The sequence below is a fragment of the Astatotilapia calliptera genome, chromosome 16 (genome assembly GCF_964374335.1).
Source record: "Astatotilapia calliptera chromosome 16, fAstCal68.1, whole genome shotgun sequence".
Classification (NCBI taxonomy): Eukaryota; Metazoa; Chordata; class Actinopteri; order Cichliformes; family Cichlidae; genus Astatotilapia; species Astatotilapia calliptera.
The window spans coordinates 34,449,910-34,473,556 of NC_137437.1; the positions used below are offsets into that span (position 1 = coordinate 34,449,910).

Here is a 23,647-nt window from a genome sequence, read left to right on the forward strand (position 1 = left end):
TCCTGTTTAATTATTGCACTTCCTGTTTTACTTTGAAAGTCGCATTTAGTTTAGCTTCCCTTGTCTCATCTTCTGTGATTTGGTCCAGCTGTGTGTGAGACGCTGTCCAGTGTCAGTCTGTTCTTCCTGCCTCGGTTTTTTCTACATGTTTTGGTTTTATCAAATCAAATCAAATCAAATCAAATCACTTTTATTGTCACATCACATGTGCAGGCACACTGGCACAGCACATGCGAGTGAAATTCTTGTGTGCGAGCCCCACAAGCAACAGAGATGTGCAAACACAACAACACAATTTCCTGGTCACAATTTTATTTATACTTCTCAGTTTCCCTTTTTGTGTTTTGCCTTTTACCATCAGCCACAATAAACAGCTCGCTTTTAATGCTCCACCTGCTCCACCTTTGACCCCTCAGTGCTGTGAAAAAGCCAAACTGTGTGGCTTTATCTCATAAAGTAACTTTTTCCACTCATATATGAACCAAACCATAATATTTGTGTTTGCACATTTAGCCAACATTAGCATTCACCCAGAGTGGCCACCTTCCACTTTATTCTCCTTTTAGCTCTGTCTTTTAGCCTCCTCCTGAGGGAAACTTGCGGCAGCTTACTATTCCACTTTGTTCACTAACTAGTCGCTCACTGTTATTGCCATTTCATGCTGGGCGGGTAGCGTGCAGCAGCTTTATCTGAGGATTTTGCTGAAAACAGCTGTCGGCTGCGACAAGAAATTTGGTTAATGAGACCTCTGAGACTAAACTAAAAGAGTAAGGACCATAAAACAAGAAAGAGGCTTAAATGCGCTTACAGCTCTGCGGGGAATTAAAAGGTTAGATGATGATTTTCTGTGGATGGATCGCTACTTCTAATCAGCGCATCAAGTACTGAATATGTGCTCTCTGTTTTTAACGTGTTAGTTTAATATTGAAGCGCTTTTGCCGATGCAGCCCCAACAGATCTTATTTGTGGAAGGTTTGCTGATGCAAACAGCTCAGGGCAGCTTGGCACGGCACCAGCGCTACAAAGCACTGTGTGCTGCTGTAGGTAGCAAGTTCACTTTTTCTGGGTGTATACCTCCTTCCTCGACTGTTTCCTTGAAGTCCTGCAAATCATTTGCAGCAGAGATTAAAACAAAGAACATTGGTCCTGCTGCTGGCCTAATGAGCACTGGGGTTTTAGGGGATGCTTATGAGTCACTGAGCGAAAGAAAGCACAACAGAGTCGAGGCAGGCGCAGTGCACACACAGAGATGGAAGTGGTTACCAGTTCACCCCGCGTCGCTGAGGTTAGCGTCAAATTAAAGCCGACAGTATGGAGCGTGTGTGTTTGCATGTACGCGCTTCAGCAGGCTGCTAAATGCAGCTCTCGGTGTAATTTCTGTTAGGCACCATTTCATTTGATCATAAAATCTTATGCAACAGAGAAAAGAGTGATTCAGCCTGTGTGTCAGGAGGCCATTTGGCTGCTATACACACTGCACTTTGAAAGTAAATGGTATACTATTTCAGTTTCAGCACTATCTAAACTCGGCATACAGGCTGTGACATTTCAAACTGCTCTAATAGGGTAAGTGCAAGGTAAGTTTTGCAAGGTGCTTTGAACGCATTTATGCTTCTATTGCAGATTAAATGTTTTCCAACTCAAAAGGAAGAAAAGGTTATTATCTTGTGTCCACGGGAGCAGCTTAGGAGCCTCTGTTTTCTTGTAGGACTGACCAAAACTGCAGTTCCCTAGACGACCACTTGAGGCTGACTACAAAGTTAAAGTCTGTGAGGTCAAAGTTAAAATATCTCCATGTCCCCTTTAATCACAACTATACATCAATTTCAATTGTATTTTGAACCATATTAAGATTGTACTAAGATATGCGTTGTATATTGACATGGGCAACTTTCTCTCAATATATATTACTTTTGTGCAATATCTGTAAAAAAAACTGTCACAGAGTGACGCTGAAAAGCTAGTTCATGCATTTATTACTTCCAGGCTGGACGACTGTAATTCATTATTATCAGGATGTCCAAAAAACTCACTGAAAAGCCTTCAGCTAATCCAAAATGCTGCAGCAAGAGTCCTGACAGGGACTAGAAAGAGAGAGCAGATTTCTCCTGTTTTGGCTTCCTGTTAAATCCAGAATTCAAAATCCTGCTCCTCACATACAAGGTCTTAAATAATCAGGCCCCATCTTATCTTAATGAACTTGTAGTACCATATCACCCTATTAGAGCACTTTGCTCTCGCTCTGCAGGCCTACTTGTTGTTCCTAGAGTATTTAAAAGCAGAATGGGAGGCAGAGCCTTCAGTTTTCAGTGGAACCAGCTTCCAGTTTGGATTCAGGAGACAGACACTATCTCTACTTTCAAGATTAGGCTTCAAACTTTCCTTTTTGCTAAAGCATATAGTTAGGGCTGGACCAGGTGACCCTGAATCCTCCCTTAGTTATGCTACAATAGGCGTAGGCTGCTGGGGGACTCCCATGATGCACTGTTTCTCCTGCACTCACTGTGTATTTATACACCTGTCTGCATTTAACCATTAGTTAATATTAATCTCTGTCTCTCTTCCACAGCATGTCTTCTATCCTGTCTTCCTTCTCTCACCCTAACCGGTCGCAGCAGATGGCCCCGCCCCTCCCTGAACCTGGTTCTGCTGGAGGTTTCTTCCTGTTAAAAGGGAGTTTTTCCTTCCCACTGTCACCAAAGTGCTTGCTCATAGGGGCTGTTCGATTCTGTATTTTTGTGGGATCTTTACAGTATAAAGTGCCTTAAGGCAACTGCTGCTATATAAATAAAATTGAATTTAACTGAACTGAACTGCTCACCTGTGTCTCAGGTGTTGATCATTCTTAATGCGATTATATAGCAAACATTATGGATTACCTTTTGGTTCATTGTAATAACAGTCAGTCCAAGAAGTACTGTGAGTTTCTTTCCTTTCAGTGACTGCAACTTTTGTATTTTCCTTATACATTAACACTAGTTAGCGGGCTCCTAACCTAGCTTGCTTTTACTTTCCCTCTAACCTTTTTTGGTAAATTTTGGTGACCAACCCTGGTCTGCTTTAAATAAAGCTTATGTGTGAGTTCAACATGGAAGATGTGCAATCTCTCATCTTTCTCCTTCCTTGGTGTTCAGCTGCTAATCTTTTCTTTACATCACTTTCATTTTCTTGCCCACTTTCTGCGAGCTAATCAGCCTGTGTGCTTTAACTCTCAGTGCTCCTCCGTCAGTCTGTACCTCCTCCTCATCTCCACCTCACCTGCTCACTCAGAGCTCCATCCAAGCCTCCATCTTCATCTTCACCACCACTGCTGGGATTCTGTTCTGCTGGGTCATCAGAGTGTAATTAGCAAGTAGCCTAATTTAATTCTCAATAAATCATATTCAGTTAGTAAACAGTATTCTTAAGAGTAGTCTAAGTACGGAGACACCGAGCTGAGGGCCTCTCGTCCTGGTCCTTGCTTACAGTGAATCACACATTTAAATTCAACCCAGAAACATAAGCTCCAAAATATGCATGTAAGAGTTTTGTTTTCAACACAGAGCTTAACCAATGTGAGGGTATCGAGTTTACTCAGAAAATTAAGAAACACAAAAATAGTCCGCTTCCTCGAATTCAATTTTCCATTTCAGCATATATCCCAGGACTGAGAGGAGAAGGTTTACAGAGATGGTTTGCCTCATTTAAACAAAGAATTAAGATAGCTTCATGCAAGGCTTGCTATTACAAACAGTAACGAAGCCTCTCGCTCTTGCTGCTATTTAAAAACCGCTTCACAATTGGCACTAATCACATGCTAAACTTGTACAGGCGGCATTTTTCTTTAAAGGTTAAAGTATTCTCTGAAGTCAAACGTGGGGAGGTGGATAAAAGAGAGAATGGAGTTCAGAAAAGGTTGTCACGTTTTATTTGTTGTTGTCTAAGACAAACAGATGATGAGACCGGAGCTTTAGTCGACATGCCTATCAGCAAAAACTGAATTCGTTAATATTGTCATTTAGTTTCTGTAACAACAAATTTCAAACACGGGTTTCCGAGGCAGAGAAATCAGCTTATGTAGGTTATCGACAACCTTTAATTCTTTGTGACGCCTCGAGCACGCGCACCCTCCGCAGCACTGCCACAAGCACAATCCTGCAGATACGACTTTGCTTCCTTTGCTAAACGTTACGCAACTTTTTATCCTCCCTACACATCGGTAAGGGGTTTATGTGGAACACAAACGAAGCACTGCACATCTAGATATTTCACTTTGATCCGCGCTGTGTAGGTGTTGGTGTGTTGGTGTATAAAACAAGCCAGTTGTTTAGTTCATCAGCATAAATTAAAGTATGCATGGTCAAACCTCAAGTGGTTTTTTAAATTCATTTGATCCATTTGGATCCCCTGAATGTGTGAGACAGAGAGAGAGACAGACAATGTGTCCAATCTCACTCATAACAAAAGGGTGTGAGATTGGAAAAATATGTCTAAATGTACAATAATTTCACAGCTTGTGCTTATGTAACCTGCTTCGGTATGCAGAATCGTATTCTCTGAAACATCCCGCCACCGACCATCTGTGAACCACATGCAGGGAAAGGTGGAGAAAAGGCGAAGGACACAAGATGCAGACGGAGGGTCAGGCTGTTAAACCATGAGGGCGGCTGAATTAGACACGACTCTGCTGTTTCAACTAGTTTGATCCGCTGACAGAAGAGCAGTGTGAATAAATAAAACCAAAGATGATGAATAAGTAAAAAAAAAACACACAGACGCTGCTCCGGTGACTTGCCGGCTCAAAACTGGTCCTTTATTCTGCTGACTGGAATACGAGGAGTCGGGCTGGCAAAATGTCCAGGTATGGCGGCAGATTGATGAGGCGTTTATGAAAAAATAATGGCGCACTGCACGCTTGTATTTTGTGAGGGACTCTGCTGTCATGTTGAGTTATTCACAGTAACTGGAACAACAAACATCGTTATCTCGACCATGGAAGTCATGCTGTCAGTGGAAAATTAATTATTAGCTGAGGAGACTTGTTGGTGGTGCAGATCTAGATGGATTATTAAAAACGAAATAGTGACAAAATAATGACACACAATCCAGGGAAAACCTCCCCTCAGTCTCACAGCGTGAGGTAAGGGGAGGGGTGATGCTTCCTGCAGAAACGCTCTTTTATTCTCTGCTGACTTTCTTTTTCTTTTTTTTTTCTTTTTATCTCAAACTGAAAATGTCACTTGGGAAATCCAGTTAAAGTAAAAAATATACCCTTGGTTTCCTGTATAATGTTGCACTCCCCATGACCTCCGAGTTATATTATATTTAGGAGTAGTTTATATTTAGTGGCATTAAACCACTCTATGAAATTACAATCAGAGTGGCGAGCGTCCCTGGAGTCTCGCTGCTGTTAGTTCAGGTCGACTGTAACCACGCATGAAAGAAATGCAGCTCCGTTTTTCATGTCTGAAGCGAGTCCGGCCGGCAGTAGGTGTGTCGGCACAGCGGGGAGAAAAATAACTGAATCTGGCTAAACCTTGGCTGCAAATCAACTTGCTTCTCATCACCGAGCCACATGATGAATGGCTCGGCCAATCAAATCTGTAGAAAGGCACTTCCCTGGTATTACTTTGCAATGGGAATGCCATATTCTTTCTGCTTAAATTGCAATCATCACGACAAAAGATATAGCCTAATAACTGCTGAAGAAAATATTATGAAACCCTGTGCAGTGTTCAGCCCTTAAACTATAACAGGAAGTATCAGCCCACACCGCTGCAGCTGTATTAAAACGATGACACATCTCTCATGTGAAAGTCGACTCCTCACGAACAATTTTATAAACTCTAAAGAAAGCTGAATGCAGCTTTCTCACCACCGCAGGATTTGGGACATTTGTCTTAATGCTTGATGCTCCTCCTGATGCAGCTCTGAAGGGATTTTGTCTCCTGGGAATGAACTGAGGATCAGTCACTTGTCAAAACCACTGCACTAAGAAATCATACATTTTTTTAGCACTAAATTATCCAAACATGATCAATGGACACTTTGTTGCCATGCAGCATATCTAAAAAGCCAATCAGATGGCAGCAACTCAGTGCATTTATGCATGTAGGCATGGTGAAGATCAGAATAGGAAAGAAGGTGATTTAATGAGCAGCAGACCAGTTGCCACTCCTGTCAGCGAGGGTCTGGAAACTGAGGCTGCAGTTTGGACCTGCTCACATAAATCGGACATCACAGGTTTGGAAATGTGTTTCTTGGTCTGATTCTGATGGTAGGATCATAATTTGGTGTAAACAGCATGAATGGATCCATCCAGCAGATGTTCAGGCTGTTGGTGTTGGTGTAATAGTGTGGGGAATCTTTTCTTGGCACTCTTTGGGCCTCTTAGTACCAACTGAGCATCATTCAGACTCCACCTCCTGCTTCCAGCAGGACGACGCACCAAGTCACAAAGCTAAAATCAACACAAACTACTTGAACGTTGAGTTCACTGCACTCAAATGGGCTCCACAGTCACCAGATCCCAATCCATTCGAGGCCCTTTGTGATGTGGTGGATAAAGAGATTCGCATTGTGGGCGTGCAGCTGACGAATCTGCAGCATCACGTCAGTGTGAACCAAAATCTCTGAACCATGTGCCACAAAGAATTAATGCAGTTCTAAAGGGAAAACAGTGTACCTAATAAAGTGTCTGGCGATTCAAATGAGACACCGTTCTGACTCCTGCCCTTATACATCCCTTGCTAATCACATTATGAAAGTATTCAGATGTCGCTTGTGGGCAAAGATGTTAATAAAGTCAAGAATGAGTTTCTCTCTGCTCATCAGAGTCAGGCCGTTACTACGTTTTTAATTATTTATATTCAGAGAGTGTTTATCATCTGTTTCACTTCCATTTTGTGGAGACGAGTTAGTCGAGATGCCGTTGTGTTGTGAGGAGATCAAACAAAAAGAGCACGCTGCTGTAACAGTCTTGATCAACAGCGCCACGGTCACATCTGATAAGATATAAGAGATCCCTTGAAGAAAAACTGGGATGACAAGCATCAAAGAGCTAGAGCTGAAGCTGAGGACGGGGAAATTAAAGGTTTTACACACAGATACAAATCTATGAGGACCTCAAACTGTATAATCTCGGGAAAGGAGTCAGCTGTCAACCAGAAAAACCTCATCACTCACACTCATTGTTGAAAATATTCCTGCTATGAATTCTTGGAGATATTGTCTTAGAGAAAAACGGAAGAAATCCATCCAAACCAAAGAAATCCAAAGAAAACAAGTCAAACACTCTACAAGGACATCTGACAAAAAGTCCTACTTTTTCTTCCTACTTTGTTATTTTGTGGACCTCCAGCGTCTTTCTTCCTCCTCTGTGTGTAATTTCTTTCCCTCCCAAGAGGAAAAGTGATAAATATTTAGCAACGTTTGAAAGGTGTGCTTTGTTCTGGTAGTGCAGTGTTTTCTGTTGCTTTTGGCACCTGAAATGCGCACATGCCGTCACATGGTTTCTCCCTCAGATTATATATGTTTTTCACTTTTCTTTTCTCTCACCCGTCGTATACATTTCAAATCAAACATCATATCATGGGGTGAACAGATGGAGCTTTGAGTGTGTGAGGATGTTTATTTTTGACATGTGTGTGTGTGTGCATTTGTGTGTGCGTGTGTAGATAGAATCGCTGCATTTGTGTTTGTACTTGTGTATGTTTTCTGCTCAAGTATAAATTACTCTGTCAGCTCTGTTTGCGTGAAAGTCTGTGAGTTAACATTTGCATGCGTGCGTGTATGTGTAGTATGTTTATAAATCTTTGTGGGGACCAAACGTTGGACGTTTACCACACTTGTGGGGACCAACAGCTGTTATGGGGACAAAATCCCCGTCCTCACCAGTGTAAAGGCATTTATGTGACTCCAAATGTGGTTTTAGTGTCAGGGTTACAGTTACGTTATGGTAAGGTTTAGGGTAAGGGTCAGGGTTAGGAATGAATCTTTGATGGTTAGGATAAGTGGCTAGGGAAAGCAATATGTCAATGAGATGTCCCCACAAGGATATGAATACACACATGTGTGTGTGCAGAGGTTCAGACATCACTGCTGGATTTGGACACATAAACAAAGTCAGATGCTACGAAGTGGTCATTGCACTCTGTGAAGTCAAGATACAAAAACCCAAAGAATTATTGCAAACAAGCATGAAACCTGCCGATGGTGCATGTGTTCATACACAGCTTACGCCTCAGGTCCAGTTCAACACTGCATTACAGTGAAGTTAAGCTAAAACACACACATGCAGTATAACCTGGGATTAAAGTGGATGTTTGGGATTGTTTGCTTTTTCAGTGGCAGTTACTGTACGTCCTGCGTTCCACACAGCTCACCAAACATCATCAAACACAGTTTTGTGCAGTTTGACCCCCAAAAATATAAAAAGCTAATCAAAGCTTCAGTTACTGCATTCACAGACTGGACATTTAACCCTTTAAAGGCTGAAATATGATATATAATTATATTTTAAATCTACAAATTAAACGTCAGCTGATTGCAGCCTGTACACAAAGAGACAAATCTACTAAAGCGCACAACAAAAATGATGTGTTTAGTGAACCTTCTGACAAGTTTTTAAAATAATATTAATTTGCAAATATGAGTTTAATTTGTATTGCTTATAAATGTGCAATTATTTAGGTTTTGCACAGTAGGTCAGGGTCAATTTAAGCAGATGATGTTCTTTTCTAACGCGTGCTAAATTCCACCTTTTCATTTGGACAGAAGCCAAAACGGGTCACATAACATCTGCCTACATGCAGAATATTCCAGGAAGTATTTGGTTAAATCCACAAAGTAAACGTCAGCTGATCGCAGAAACAAATCTACTAAAGCTCACAACAAAAATGATGACATGAGTGAGTCATTTTCTTACACTACACTGCTCTGTCGTCCTTCGGGGTTCCCCCATCTGCCGAGTGCTGCTGAAAATCCTGAATATATCAATATGAAACAGGTTGGGATGGAGAGACACAAGTTCAGAAACAAGATAAATAAAATATATATATATAAAATTAATACTCTGCACCACTTCCACTTCCAGATTCTGTCTTTGTATAGTTCCATATGTGTGCTCACTCATATGGATTTAATCCACTCCTCAGAGGCTTTTTTTCAGCTAAATAAACCTGCAGCCATTGTTCACATGTTATAAATTTGCCGTTGGGTTTAGTTTCCGGCAACGTTGCCTAATAAGTAGTCTTGTGATGGGAGGAAGCATCGGAGTTAACACAAAGTGTCAGAAGTCAAATTGGTATTCCAAACTGAGAGAAGATTTCTCGACACTGAATCAAGACTAGATTGAAGGTTTCTAGGAGGGCAGTGCATGTAATCAAAGCACGTTCAGGCAGGTCAAAACTGAGCACACTGTTCAATACATCAGGCGCTGTTCACAGAAAGATAGAAAGTAACTTCACCACAGATGCAGAACTTATAAAAAACAAAGGAAACAAAAGTCAATCAGCAAAAGATCTGTGAGGAGACGTTTGGTTTGATGTGAGTCTCTGTAAATAAGGATTCTTACTGAAATCAGATCATGTCTCAAAACTCTGAAAGAACTACTTATTTAAACTAAATAAGCTCAAGGTGACTATCAGATTTCCGTCTTATGGAGGCACTTTGATGATGCTGGGATAACAAATCTCAAGTATATTCTATCAATAAATCAATTTGTAATTACACATATTTACTAGTGAGTATGGAAAGAACTTGAAAATTAGTTACTTTGTTCCTTTGAATAATAGTCTGCAATAGACTGGTGTCTACTCCAGGTGGGTCCAGCCTCCTGTGACCAGCAATCCATCCATTTTATTGTCATAAACTTCTAGATGTCCACATAAAGGTGTGTAGTGATGGTTTATCTTCAGGGAAAGATCGATGTATTGCACTAAGGCCCAGTGCTTCCTCCAGCTTCCTTGCTGTGGATCTACAATTTCACTTTTCCACTCCTGTCACTCACATTTGCCTAAACCCACATGTGGCCGGCGCCACTATGAAATGTGAAAACTATGGACCATAACAAGCTGACTCTTACAGTCCATAGCTCACAGTGAAAAAATACAATACTATGCTTGAGAGCACGCTGTAACGTATTTGCAGTAATGACACAGATAGAGGTGAAGACTTCCTGTCATATAACTGCAATCTGATTTCTTTTTTACCTGCTTTTGTCGCAGGAGCAACAAAGGTAGCAGCAGGTGACCACAGTGAGTACATCAAAGCTTTTCTCCTTATAATGAGGCACAAACTTGTAAAGGCAGACGTGTTATTTATGATACCGTTAGAACGCAGATGAAAAACGTGGCAAATTAATTGATGGGCTGTATAAACAGGCATGGTGTGTTTGTGTTTGCTTATCTGAAAAGATAGTGTATCACTGAACAGCGCTATAACGACAGAACAGAGAGAATGAGAAGCAACGGTGCACAACAGCGGGAGGAAAATATTCTCATCTTTAATTCCTTTCCAGCTTCAGCAGAAACCTGGTGGGACCAGTGAATCGTCAAAGTGAATGTTTGCAGTATTGATGTGAAGGCACAGAACAAGAAGACGGCTCAATTAAAGCAGAAAACACCTTTTGTTGTGTGCTCCTCTAAGGGCTTCTATATATGCACATTATTAGCTTACACTATATTGGCATCTGCACACAGTGCAGTCCTAAGAACTCCTGAAATTACATTTCGAACTAAGCGAAGAAAAAGATTATAAAGATGCTGACTTAGAGCAACAATGGGAGAGAAAATGAAATTCTACGTGGGGTTTTTTTTCGGATTGCAAAGATTTCTTCTTCTCACAGCAAGATTTCTTTCTTCTTTTTTTACAGTGTGGATATGATGTGGTTTGACTTTTTTTCTTTATGGAAAATAAATCAGAGCTTAACAAAATGTAACTGGAGTTTTCTTCCTAAATTACAGTCTGCATAAATGATGCTACTGACAGGCTGCTTCCTGTTCTGTCCGTGTTTGTGTCCAGCTATCACATATCAGGCTAATGCGAATGAAAAACCACCCTTACTGAGGCAAGTATTCGAATCATCGTCCTAACGCTATTAAAGATTTATTGCATAACAGCTGCAATCATGCAGCAACGCAGCCACTGCTGGACGTTATCCAGTCATTAGAGTTATGAAAACATAAGCAATCCATTTCTAATCACCAAGTAATCAGCTGTTTAATCACACAGGTCCACAGAGAGGGAACTTCAGTAAGCTTTCCACACTACTGAGCTCACTAGATTTATCTGGCCCGGGTTTGTGCATAAACCAATATGAACTCAGCTCACCCACAAAAGGGTTTTTAAATTATTACAGACGGCTTACGAACATGCATGACTGACTGACCAAAATATCCTCTAACAAAAACACAGGCGGAAAAATCTCGCAGAATCACAGATGATGGTTATTTTCAAACGTGTGCAGTCTGAAAATGTATTTAAGGTCAAAGGCAGAAAACATCAAATCATTCTTTGTATTCTAACCCTTTACTTGTGTCCAGCTGGATGCTGAGTTCAAATAATGGCTTTTTCACCTGACAAACAGGTAACTGTAGCTGAAATGACACACATCAGATTATTTAGTAATTTTTAAAAAAGTGTTTCAACCCAGCAACTACACCCAAAGGCCATGTTTGATTCTTATAACATATTTCTGTTTACAATTCTCGACCTGGAATGGCTTAAAATGAAGTTTCTTTCATTTGGGATCATTAGCTGTGTCGGTACAGAGAAATTAGCTCCAGCAATCCAAATATTGGCAAGAAATTTTTAATTGAGTGAAGAAAACCAAAGTAACGACAAGCCGTTATTTCTAGTGTGTAGCAAACAAAGTCCAGAAAAACCTTCACAAATGCGGAAGTGGAGAAGTTGATCAAAGCTCCAGAAACCAGTCGTTAAGGGAAGATCAGAGATTTTATGAAATACTGCTGCTAAGAACCAGCAGTGATGGAGACTGATAGGAATAAGAGAACTGCATGAGCCAAGAAAGAGAAAAACTGCCGGCACAATGCACTTTGCTCTCATGCTTTTTGTTTTGAGAGCTGTTTGTGCAGAGAACATCAACATACGGTATCTGCACGCATGGTTCCCAACGTGGGGGAGAGCCCTTCATCCCACGGCCGGACCACCGCAGCCACCTTACCCAAACCCCACTCACATGACTTTGGATGAATTCGACCACAAAGTGAAAGAAAAGCAGTCAACAAGTGCTCAGCATATGTGTCCTGTTAGACTGTCTGACAGGCCAATGCCAAGTGTGCAAAGCTGCTATCATCCTCTGAAGGATCTAGAACACAGTTTTTCATTGTTTCTGGTGCATTTTTCTTTAATGAACAAACAGAAACAAAAAGAATTCCCATTTTTCATCACTAGTATCATTTTACACAGCATTTAAAAACCGAATCATGTGATATAGCATGCTGTAAAAGTAAAAATGAATACCTGTAATGAAAGCATGAATCCAGGCTATAATGATTTCTAATGAATCACCAGAATTGGCCTTTTGGGATTCTTTAAATCAGTTCACCTTTGAGGATTTCTAATTATTTCCTTTTCACAGCAAATCAAGACTAAAACAGAGCAAAGCTTAAGTGGATTTCAGAGCGTTTATGGACTAAAGCTGGAGAAGTGTGTCTGTGCATGTGTCGGGAGCTAGAATAAGCTACTTCCATAATGAGCGCAGTAATGTAATAATGTGCTACAATTAGCTGACTAACCCAACAGACGGTGTAGATAGATGAGCAGACACAGCCCTCAGTGTCTTGTGCTACTGAGGCTGGCAGATGGACTGACTAAAGCGAAAGCGTATCTAATAGACCCCATAAATATTTATAGGCACGCAATTATCTCGAGTTGTTGGTATTTTTAGAGGAAAAGATGCACCCAACAAAACCAAACTTCTCAGGATGATTCGGACTCAGCTTCTTATATCTGGTCACTGATTAGACGTTAGTGGGACTTAATTCACAAACACTGGCATGTTTTATGTCAGCAGTGCCTGAAAGAACCACTTTAAATGTCTTTACATGTTTACAGCAAATAAAGGGATATTAGGCTTTCAATTAGAGAGGAAGGACGTGGTTAGAACTGCGAAGCATTTAATTGAACTTTTCCATGATGTAACCTAGTCCTCACTGAAAGCTGCTACACGAGGAACATAGGAAGGAGTCTGAGTCAGCAAACTGGCTCAGACTTGGCAGTTACATCGATTGAAAAATTGCTAGCATTAGCAGGAAACTGTGGTGACTTTCCAGAGTGAATGTGAGGATGAGCCTGTTATTTCTTCTTGTAAAGGTTTAATGGGTTTTAAAGTGGAAGCATATATTAAAACTTTCAAACTAGTGTTAATTCATGTTTAGATACTACCTTCGAGGTTTTGCTTTTTCATTAAATATATGTTTTTTCTTTTTAAACATGATTAGAATTCAGTTTATTACTCATTTTATCACAAAACATACACAAAATCCGAAATGCAGGATCCGGGACGCAGACAGCTAAATAAAACTCTAAATGAAAGTGAAGTGAAATGAAAGCAAAGCAAAAAAAATCCAAAGTGACAGGTGTACATGGATGAAAAAAATCTTGGTAAATTAACATACACTGTGACAAAGACAGAGGGAAGGACTATTTATACACATGGGAAAAACACATGTGTATAAATATCTATACACATTGTTTTTTCCCCACCTGTCTCCACTTCCCGATGAGGTGAGGTGATGAAAAATACTCAGCAAAAGCAAGGATGCAAACAATATTGTCAAACACAGGGGAGGAATTAAAACAAAGCAAAACACCAGAGACAGAAACTTTCAAAGTAAAACAGGAACTAAGCTGCAGGAACAGACTACACTGATCCAAAGGAACGCTGGGCAAACTAAACATAAAGGACAAGCTGCATAAAGAATAACTAGAAGTCAAGTAAAAGCTGAAACAAAAACCAACTGGGGTCACACTTATTATTTGGATTGATGCTTTTATGGCATTTCTCCACGCTTGCTGAGTGTACAAAGAGCTTTCTGCTACAAATTTCATATATACAACATTTATTTACCTTTACTGTGAAGCACTTTGTCTAAAATCTGTGCGAAAACATGCAGATGAGACAATCAAACCACTGACCTTCCAATTAGCAGGTGACTCTAGTACAGATTGTGTTTTTGAGCAACTATTACTGATTTTAATTTCATCACATTATCACTGGAAAAATTCACAACTGCCACGAAACACTTTATGGCCGGTATGGGGCTTGAACCCACAACCGTTTTAGTAGTAATAGTTGCATAGCTTCTTCAGCACTTTATTCTATTTAAATAGTTGTAGTCAATCATAAACTGAATCACTGTTTAACATATTTGGTTTGCTAATGTCGCTCAGTCCCAACTAAACATAGCACCATATAGTATGGAACTATCTCAGTAATGTCTGCTACTCAAAGCAAAACCAGATGAGTGGGTAAAACAATGACTTCTGGTGTAGACAGGAGGATACATTTTTCTTCTTTAAAAACTTACACAGCAGTTTGGCTTAAAGTGCCAAGTTACATTTAAGCCTTCAGGCTAGTCTTAACGCGATGATAAGTGTCTGTTTTGGCTGAAAATACAGTTTAACTGTGACAGTGAGCCACACGGATAATGAATTGTGGGCTGTGTAAGCAGTGACGTTCAAGAGTTTACCGGCCTCCCTAAAACCAAACCTTCATCATGCTTTACTTGACAAGGCCTGGAGGCTACATGGTGATTCCTTGATTCCTAGCTGAAGGAAATGAAAGCACTCAGAAATTATATGGTACTTGCAGATGGATTCATAGATGCGCAGTTTAAAAAAACAAGGGTGAGCTCAAAGACGGCCCTTCATATGTTGATTTAGATTAAGAGATAAAAACAGACTGCAGACGACAGATTAATACTTAATACTGCAGGTTGATCATAAACAACATGTTCTGTGTTTTCTACACAGAAAAGAAATATGCTAATCTGTCCTCCTCGTGTAACAGCATGGGCGCATACTTTGTCTTACATTTCAGCAAGCTCGTAAACAAACACATGGTGTCTGCCTCAGGTTGTGATTAATTAACCCTCCCTGCTCAGCTGTCACTCAAAACCATTTACTGTTCTCGCACTTAGACGCTTAGAGGATAAACACACTCGTATTTTTTAATTTACCGCCAAAAGGCCTTTAAACGGTTCCTTCATTTGGTTTTGGACTGAGAAAAATGAACAGCTAATCCTGAGAGGGATGCTTGCACTCAACAACCAGCATTCTAGAAAACCTGTTATGGCACTCAGATGTCATTTATAAAAAAACGATTACAGTGTTTATACTGAGAAAGTGTGATGTGGATAGACATATACAGCTTCTAACAACACAATCTTGTTGTTAGTGTCTTTATTGCTGTAGTTACATTTCTTATATTGTTGTGAAATTTCCAAAAGGACAAATAAACATAAATTGCTTAAACTGTGTTGTAAAATCACTCTGGTCTTTGGATTAAAACACTTCTGTCATGCCTGCTGAGAAGATCAATGCCAAGTTATAGATGTTTAATAAAGAGTCGTCTGCCTTGTGACATTAAACAGTTCTTCTGTTTTCACTTGAGTAATTTATAACAATCCTATTATCATCGTAGTAACACGTCATTCTGATTAAATTGTTTAGGACGTGACAGACCAAACTCCACTAAATGGCTCTTTGGTGTGAAATACAGTATAATCTGCAGCTTACAGTCCAGCCTTTACAGGTGAAGACCTCGTAGCTGCACATCTCCTCTGTGTAGGCAGTGACCGCTGTCATGTGTATTATTAAGGAGTCTGTGGTACTCTGACCTCACAGAGGCTCCGGGGCTCTAACAGCTATGAGAACTTTAACGAGAGCTTTCACAGCTGAATGAGATGGAAGTGAAATATGAAAAATAACAGAATAAACCTTCGTGGCTCAGACTGGGCAGCAGTGTGGGATAATTGGAGCACATCTGGCTTTAAAGAGTTATCAGAGCAAACACTTACAAGTAGTGTGAGCTGCTTTCTCGTAGAGCATCTGTGAACAGCTGTTTTAGTTCTCCCGCCAGGAAGTGAAATACTCACCACTTGCATGTTGGATCATCGTGACTTTAAACTGGAGTTTAATTTTAGGGAGGAAGAAAAAGTTGCAGGAAGCAAAGTCTGGCAATTGAAAGATAAAGTTGTGACTAACATAAGCTGCCCTCGTGCGACAGCATGAGCTACAGTCCAGGTGGCTGATACAGCACAACTGTGCGACCCTGAGGGGGCGAATCCACTGTGCATACTGTCATGAATGTGGGAAAAACAATGAAGAGGCTCCAAGTTATAATCTCAATTTCATGCAACATCTTTATTACTGCACACTGCAGACCTCCTCCTGTAAAAACAGCTGTTTGGTCTCTGGATGAAAGCCAGAGATCCAGCTCTCATTGCCAGTGACGATCCTCAGCATCAGTGTTTTGATCCGTGGTGAAATTACAGATGCTGACATGTAGGTGGTCAGGATGAGACTTCCATGGAGGGGTCTAAAAATAGCAGCTCTGCTGGAAGCAGTTCCGTGGCACACCGAGAGATGACCTCAAAGAGGCGAAATTTGAATCAGATATGGCTCTCAGTTTTTACAGATGCTGAGCCTTTTGATCGCAGCTCATATGATGGGACTGCTGTAAGTGTTTTCTGTGGAGACACAACAAGCAGCTCCAGCAGGGCCACAGGCTGAATAATTATAAAACGCTGTCATAGCTTTAATTTGATTTTTGTGCAAGGATTAATGAGAGAAAGAACAATGACATATGTAGTTTCATTTATCAGAGCACTCCAAATAATAATCAGAACGATTTGCTTTTTTTTTGCAGTTGTTTATAGCATTTAGAGAATCTTTTAGTGTCTAAATTTTTAAAGTGGTGTCATCAAAGTGTTTGAAAATGGAAAAAACTGAACATGGATGGTGACACGTTATCATTCGTGTCTTCCGCTGGTTGTCTGTCTTCCCATCAGCCTCCCATCTGCAATCGTGGACGTGTCATTTTTTTCCATCTGCTAAGTGTCTCATTCATACCTGAGTGCTGGCAGGCCAAATGATTCATTTCATCAGCATTCTGCTTTTCAGTTTGCCACAAAACCACCATGACAGCGACATGCACAAAACCACAGCAGGGCATCACGTAGCACAATAAGTTGATTAGTTTCAATTAAAGATCCCACTGCTGATAAACTGGCGGTGCCGCTGACACTTCCTCTAGTTGTGGGGACATTAAAAACGCATTGTTGTTTTTGCATCTTCCTGTTGTCGTTCTGGATGTACAAATAAGCATCGGCGTCTTTTCCTCTGCCTCTGAGGAACCAGGTTGCCTACTTTCCTTTTCCAATTCTTTGCTCTGTTTTATGCAAGCTGTAATTCTTTGGGGGCAAAGAGGCGTTACAGTTTTTTTGTTTGTGTTTTTAACTTTCAGCAGTGATGAGATGATTGTGTTCTTTTTCCTGTCCTCGCGCAGCGATGCTGAAAGTGTCTAAACAAGCTCGACAGCGGATGTTAAATGGACTCACTGAGCCACACGTCCTGCACTTAACATTTAAACGTCATTACCGTGCACAGGCTCGACGCTCACATTTGACCTCGTGAATTTCACTCGTGAAACTTGAGCTATAGATTCGATTAAACACGGTGAGCAGATCCAAATTATGAGGCAACATTTAAACTGCTGCACATGAATGCAGCATAGTCAAAAATTAGCACAGGCCCTGACGTACGCTGTGAGAGATTAGACAACTCTAGCAAAATAAATCAATTATCAGAGTGTTGCAGAACAAATGTCTGCACAGTGAAAGAAAGAGAGTGTGTGCACGCTGGGGGCTATGCTAAGCTACACTGAGCACAGCAATGCATCAACGTGTCACGATTAGCTGACTAACCCAAGAAACACAGCAGATGGATGGTAGGAAGAAAAAGAATATTAATGATGCTAAACATTAACAGCATTAATTCAAAAACTGTAAAATATTTACGATTTGCCAGCATGTAGATAAAACTTGTAGTTTTATCTCTAGTACACGGGAAAATCTCTTGAAATGCATGCAGAAGGTTTATCTGAACGCTACGATGCTGGAGGGGAAAAAAAGTAAAGGTCACATCATGCGAGCGCCTCAGATATTTCAATTATCTCGTTCTTTCTTGCAAAGGCTGCAAAAGCATTTTCTTGCTGATTGGCTCTGTGGCAGTGTTGTTATCGTCACTCTCACAGAATCAAACTGGCTCCTGTGGAAAATACGCTTATTTAAGCACACCTCCCTAAAAAGTCTTGTGTCAGGAGGTCATCTTATTTAAAATGATCACACGGTGACGGCTGCATCTCACACACTGCAGACCGATCAGGAATGCAAAGATGTGACTGGATTTTCTGCTGATGAGCTTTACAGCAGCTCGGTGATTAGTGCCGTCACCTGCGAGTCAAACTCATATCGGTGCAATGGATCGTGCAATGCACCTGTTTCCTCCACCAGCCTCAAAATGTCTCTAATTTATGGTGTGTTATTGAGCAATGATGCGGTATCTGCGCAGGGCGTCACTCTGGACGAGATGGGGGACGTTACAGCACACTCTCTCGACAGGGGAACAAATAGTGCTGTGACACAAAAATAGCTGCACGAGGGACTCGGGGATACCAAATGTATTTGAGATGTTACTTAACCAAAAGAGGACGTGCAATATAGCATTAGCAACTTTGCAGAGGGAAATAATACAGCAGAGGGGAAAAGGGATGATAGGGAGCAACGGAAAACACATTAAAATATGGAGCAGAAGGGATTGTGGAAGAAGCAGGGGAATGAAGGAAATAGAAAAACATTTGACTGTAGTTATGAGGGATAAAAAAAAGAAGTTGTTCCCCTTTCCAGCAGATGAAAGAGGAGATAGCTGTAAAGATAAAATAAAGATGAAATACTGTATTTAATTAAATTTATGCCGTAATGCAGAAATAGATGGGCATGCAAAGTCAGTTAGGCGGCCTTTGAGCCTTTTTTTTCCTGTGCGAAAGCTTCAGACATCTAATAGAAGTATTGTGAGGAAAATACGCAGAGGCATTTAATAATGTATGCTGCAGTGAACATAAGGACAGTGTTAAGTATTCGATGCGGTGGGAGCCGCGTATAAACCCCGGCTGATGTGATAGTTGTGACAGCAGAGGACAGAAGTGAGACAAGATAGCTGAGGAACGTTACTACTTTTAACAGCTGAGGCACACTGAGTGGTAGGAAGGAGCCCCATGCAACTGCCCCTACACACACACACACACACACACACACACACACACACACACACACACACACACACACAGACAAAATGTCATTGGAACTGAATTAGAACTCTCCAGAGGAATCTTTGCCCGAACGCAGCACTTCCTCGAAGGGGAGCGACTGTCCTGATATTTGACCTTTCTTACTCAGCTGGACCGTTTTTGACATTTCGGTCCGTCATTCCCTTTTTTTTCTTTTTCCTTTTTTTCTTTTCCCGCTTCCTGTTTTGTTTCAGACCAAAAAATATATATAAATTATGGAGAAATTAAATACTACATACATTTGATAAAACCTTTTTTTATTTGGGATTTACAAAGTTGTCCAGTTTTGTACACAAGCGTCGATGAACTGATAAACTGCACGTGTGGAAGTAACCTTTGAAGTGTATTTCTTGTAGAGCAGCAAGATGAGGATGTTTAAATGAGCTCAGATAGTCTACTAAACACATCATGGTTCTCAAGTATGTGGAACAAGGTCTACAGATTAAAGAAATAAGGTTATTTTTTAACTTAAATTAAATGCTGACATGATATAACACATAAATCATTACTGGCAAATAAACCCTGCGTTTACCCTTGAAGGAAAAGTTATGCACGACAGAGCAAACCTTTTGAAAAACAGAAGAAAAGTTTGATAATTACATGCTTTTTATCTGGTTTTTAAGTCTCCCTGAGATCTTTGATAATGCACGCACTTAAACCCTACGGTTTAATGACTTCTACATCCAGATAAATTTGACCAAATTTATTGCTAGGACCTTGGAAAGCAGTGATATCACTAAAAAGACCCTGCAGAAGGGTTAAACTAACATTTATCTGAATATATAAACATACAGCACTGCATAAAAGTCACCACGCATTTCTCTAAACTTTGCTAGAAAAGTGGCCAATAGGTGCAGCGATTTATTGAAACATTTGCAAACACATGGAATATAAGGTCAGTAAATATTTGCTGTGACCACTTTTATACTTTTTATATGTCCAAAACTCTTTCACAAATCCTGGAGAACTATTACTCAAGACCATCAGAAGAAAGTCTGGCTCCTTGGAAGCAAAATCTAATGAAATGAGGGATTTTTCAAGACGTTTGCACAGTACTGAACATGTTCCTGGATGTGTTTAGTTTATTATTTTAATAAAAAACTACTTACAGCGTCCTGGCACAGTCTTCTCACTACATGTCGTGCAAGTGCAAATGAAAATGCAGCATCAGACACGTACTCAAATGTTATTCGAGATCTAATTGTTTGAAAAGTTTTTCCGTTGTTAAACTAAATTCTATTTCTAAGATGCCAGATCTCAGCAATTACTCAGTGTTATCGCAGGTACAGACGGATGAAGGTATGAAAATAGAGTTTATTTGTGCAAAGTAAGGTCAGACCTGATGGAGACAGCTGACCGTTTTAAATACAAACATGTTCTTAAAACACAGTCAGGTGGGAGGTGTGTGTGTGTGTGTGTGTGGGGGGGGGGGGGGTATTTATGTGATTACTTAATTGTAATTTATGTTCTCAAATTGTAAAAGCAAATCTGAAAAGCTGTGACGATGCTGCCGTTTTTTGCAGCGAGCACAAAGATAATATTTGCTCACGCACAAAAAGATCTGTGTTTATGCCAGAGGCGTGCTGCTTTTGTTCAGACTGTTTCTCTGAATCCCTTCTACCCCCCTTTTTCCAACTCACTGTCTTTCTCTGTAGTCTCTCACTCAGTACATAATCAGCCTTTGGACTCTAACCAAAGCTGAAAAAAATGCAACAGCTCAAGTGAGGGATGAACAAATATACAGATTTTTTATGTAACGATGTATCGCAGCCTTATTGTTTCGATTAAAAAAAAAAAACACAGGAGGATTATTAATTTAAAAAAATCATGTGTTTTGTGTGGTGATAACAGAATGAAACCAAGGCTTTTTGGAAGACATCACAGTGACAATTTAAGCATTTTTATTGCTCTAAGTGCATAAAACCTAACAAAAAAAGGATGAAATTGCTTTTTAATGCCTCACCAAAATGTCACCATGTCCTGTTCGTGTTAGTGTGAATATAAAATAGATTTCATTCATGTCTGGCTGCTTCTCTCTCTCTCTTTGTGTGCATGTGTGCATGAGACTGTGATTATCCCACTCACTCGACTGTGTCCTCCCAGTTACACCAGTGTCTCTGATCCAGCTCTTGCATGTCCAGTCTGAACTTGCCCAGGCAGAAATCCTCAATAGCGTATTCGTAGTGAGGTCCGCAGCCCAGCGCTGACACACACTGAGACGCTGCTGAGAGAAAGGGGAGGGAAGAAAAGGGAAGGACGGCGTTAGAATAATGAAGGAAAGTGGGCTGAATGTAAGTTGGATCGCAGCACAATGCATAATTCAGTGCAGGGCTAACAACTTTTTCCAACTTTTAAAAAGTGTAATGCAAAGAGCTCTGGCCGCAGCGGGATGACGGCAGAGGGCAACACTCAAGAGAGTGTCTGTAACTGCTGCCACCTTTTGTGGATCAATGCAAACTGATCCATTTCCCCATCTGTTGAAGATGACAGTCTGCTGACACAGTGTAAGCTTTATCACTGCCGTACAAGACCTCCAAAACCACAAACAGACAGATGAGAGACAGACAAGACAAACTGAACACCAACGTTTCCGGTAAATTCTTGGTGGACATGAGGGAGAGTGCTCCAGATGCTGAGAGGGACACTTTGACATATTAACAGAAGGACTGTGTGACAAATGATGTAACGCAGGTAAGAAAGTATGTGATGGCAAAGATGTTTGGTAACACCCATTCAAGATACAGTAGTATCGGTTAAAAACGACATGTCGTAAAAGAATAATGCGAGAAGACTGCAGCTGTGGTAAGCTCCACATAAAAGCTCTGGGCTTAAGGAAATTGGTAATTTCTCTGCATTCAGAGTATCAGTGCTTTTACACCTCACTAGTTAACTTTTCAACCTTTGTTTATTTCCCTGCCCGTGTGGGTGTAAATGCTCAGATTATTCAGCCAAATTACTCAGAAACAAACAGGGTGAAGAGTCACAAGGTCAAATATAAAACCTCTCCTGCAGTGACACGCTGCATTTCAGAAACGTTAGGCTGAAAATGCAAATGAGATGCTAAATATCAGCATTTTCACAGATTTGTAAATTTTTATTATGCAAGAGTAAAAAAAAGAGTTTCAATTTGTTGCAACGTTGTTGCAACGTTGAAGCCCCAGCTTTTTATTTTTTTATCAGTCACAACAGAGACGAATAAAACTGGAAGGTTTGTTGAATGTAAGTATTAGGAATTAAAAACAGACTTTAGAGTTCGGGCGTAAAAGTAATTATGTATCGACCAATGAAGGCCATTAAAGGTAAAAAATGTAGAACCGACAATAAATCGACAACTACATTAATTTATAATATTATATTTTTAAGGTGTTCTTCTTACATATCTGACAGCTTCAGCTTTCTTTTTTCATCACAGTCATAAACTTGACAACTTGAACTCTTTCTGACCAGTGTTGTAATAGTAATTAGTTACTTATTACTGATTACTTCTAAAAGAAAGTTATCAGAATCAGAATCAGAATCAGAATACTTTATTGATCCCTGGGGGAAATTATTTTTTGTTACAGTGCTCCATTTTAAACCATCGTTGCTTTACTGATTTTCAAAAGCAGTTAGTTACTTTATTACTTAGTTGCTTTTTAAAAACATGACACACAACCTCAAGACATTTCAGGCCAATTCTAATTTTTTCAGCATAACCCATCATATAAAGTTGAATCAAAACTTGTTTTATTAGTTTTAATCTTTTAACTTTAAGCATCAAGCAAATTCTGCAAATTTTCTAGCAAACTTTCAAACAGATGCAAGTAAAACACAGCAAAAATAAATAAAATCAAAGGCTCAGCAGCACTGAGTCCTGTCACTCTTAAATCTATTTCCACCTGTTTAGCAGGAGTGGGAGGTTTGCCCGGTGCCGCAGCGGTCATGTCAGTGGGGGGATCCGAGGGTTTCTCTGTGAATTTCACATTCCCGTGGCAGCGTGCATGGAGCTTGCTCAGATCTGAAGTTAAATTTTTCGTTGTAGAAAGAAGTTTTCTTCCCACGCAGAGTGAACAGGGGACTAATGTTTTTGTAGTAATGTCAGTACTTCCACACATCCGGCTTCCTCCATATTATCTATTGTTGATCTACACACGTCTGTTGCTGCCACGGACGTTGCACGCTCATACGTCATTGTCATGAGACACTCTCACAAACAACATCACGGTTTTCTAACGCAGCGTGCTTATGGGAGAGTAACAGTAATCTAATTATTTGCAATAGTAATCCCTTACTTTACTCGATACTCAAACGCATTAC

General features: G+C 40.3%; 1 protein-coding gene across 2 annotated transcripts in view; it reads right to left on the reverse strand.

Annotated features, from left to right (window-relative positions):
- ramp1 (receptor activity modifying protein 1) overlaps positions 1-23,647 on the reverse strand; it is a 63,001-nt gene that overhangs the window by 2,985 nt on the left and 36,369 nt on the right. The window contains exon 2 of one of the 2 annotated variants that reach the window (XM_026143664.2): positions 21,437-21,575. In XM_026143664.2, the coding sequence (XP_025999449.1) occupies positions 21,437-21,575 (139 nt within the window). The remainder of the gene's footprint in view (positions 1-21,436; positions 21,576-23,647) is intronic. The other variant, XM_026143666.2, reaches the window with a different exon arrangement.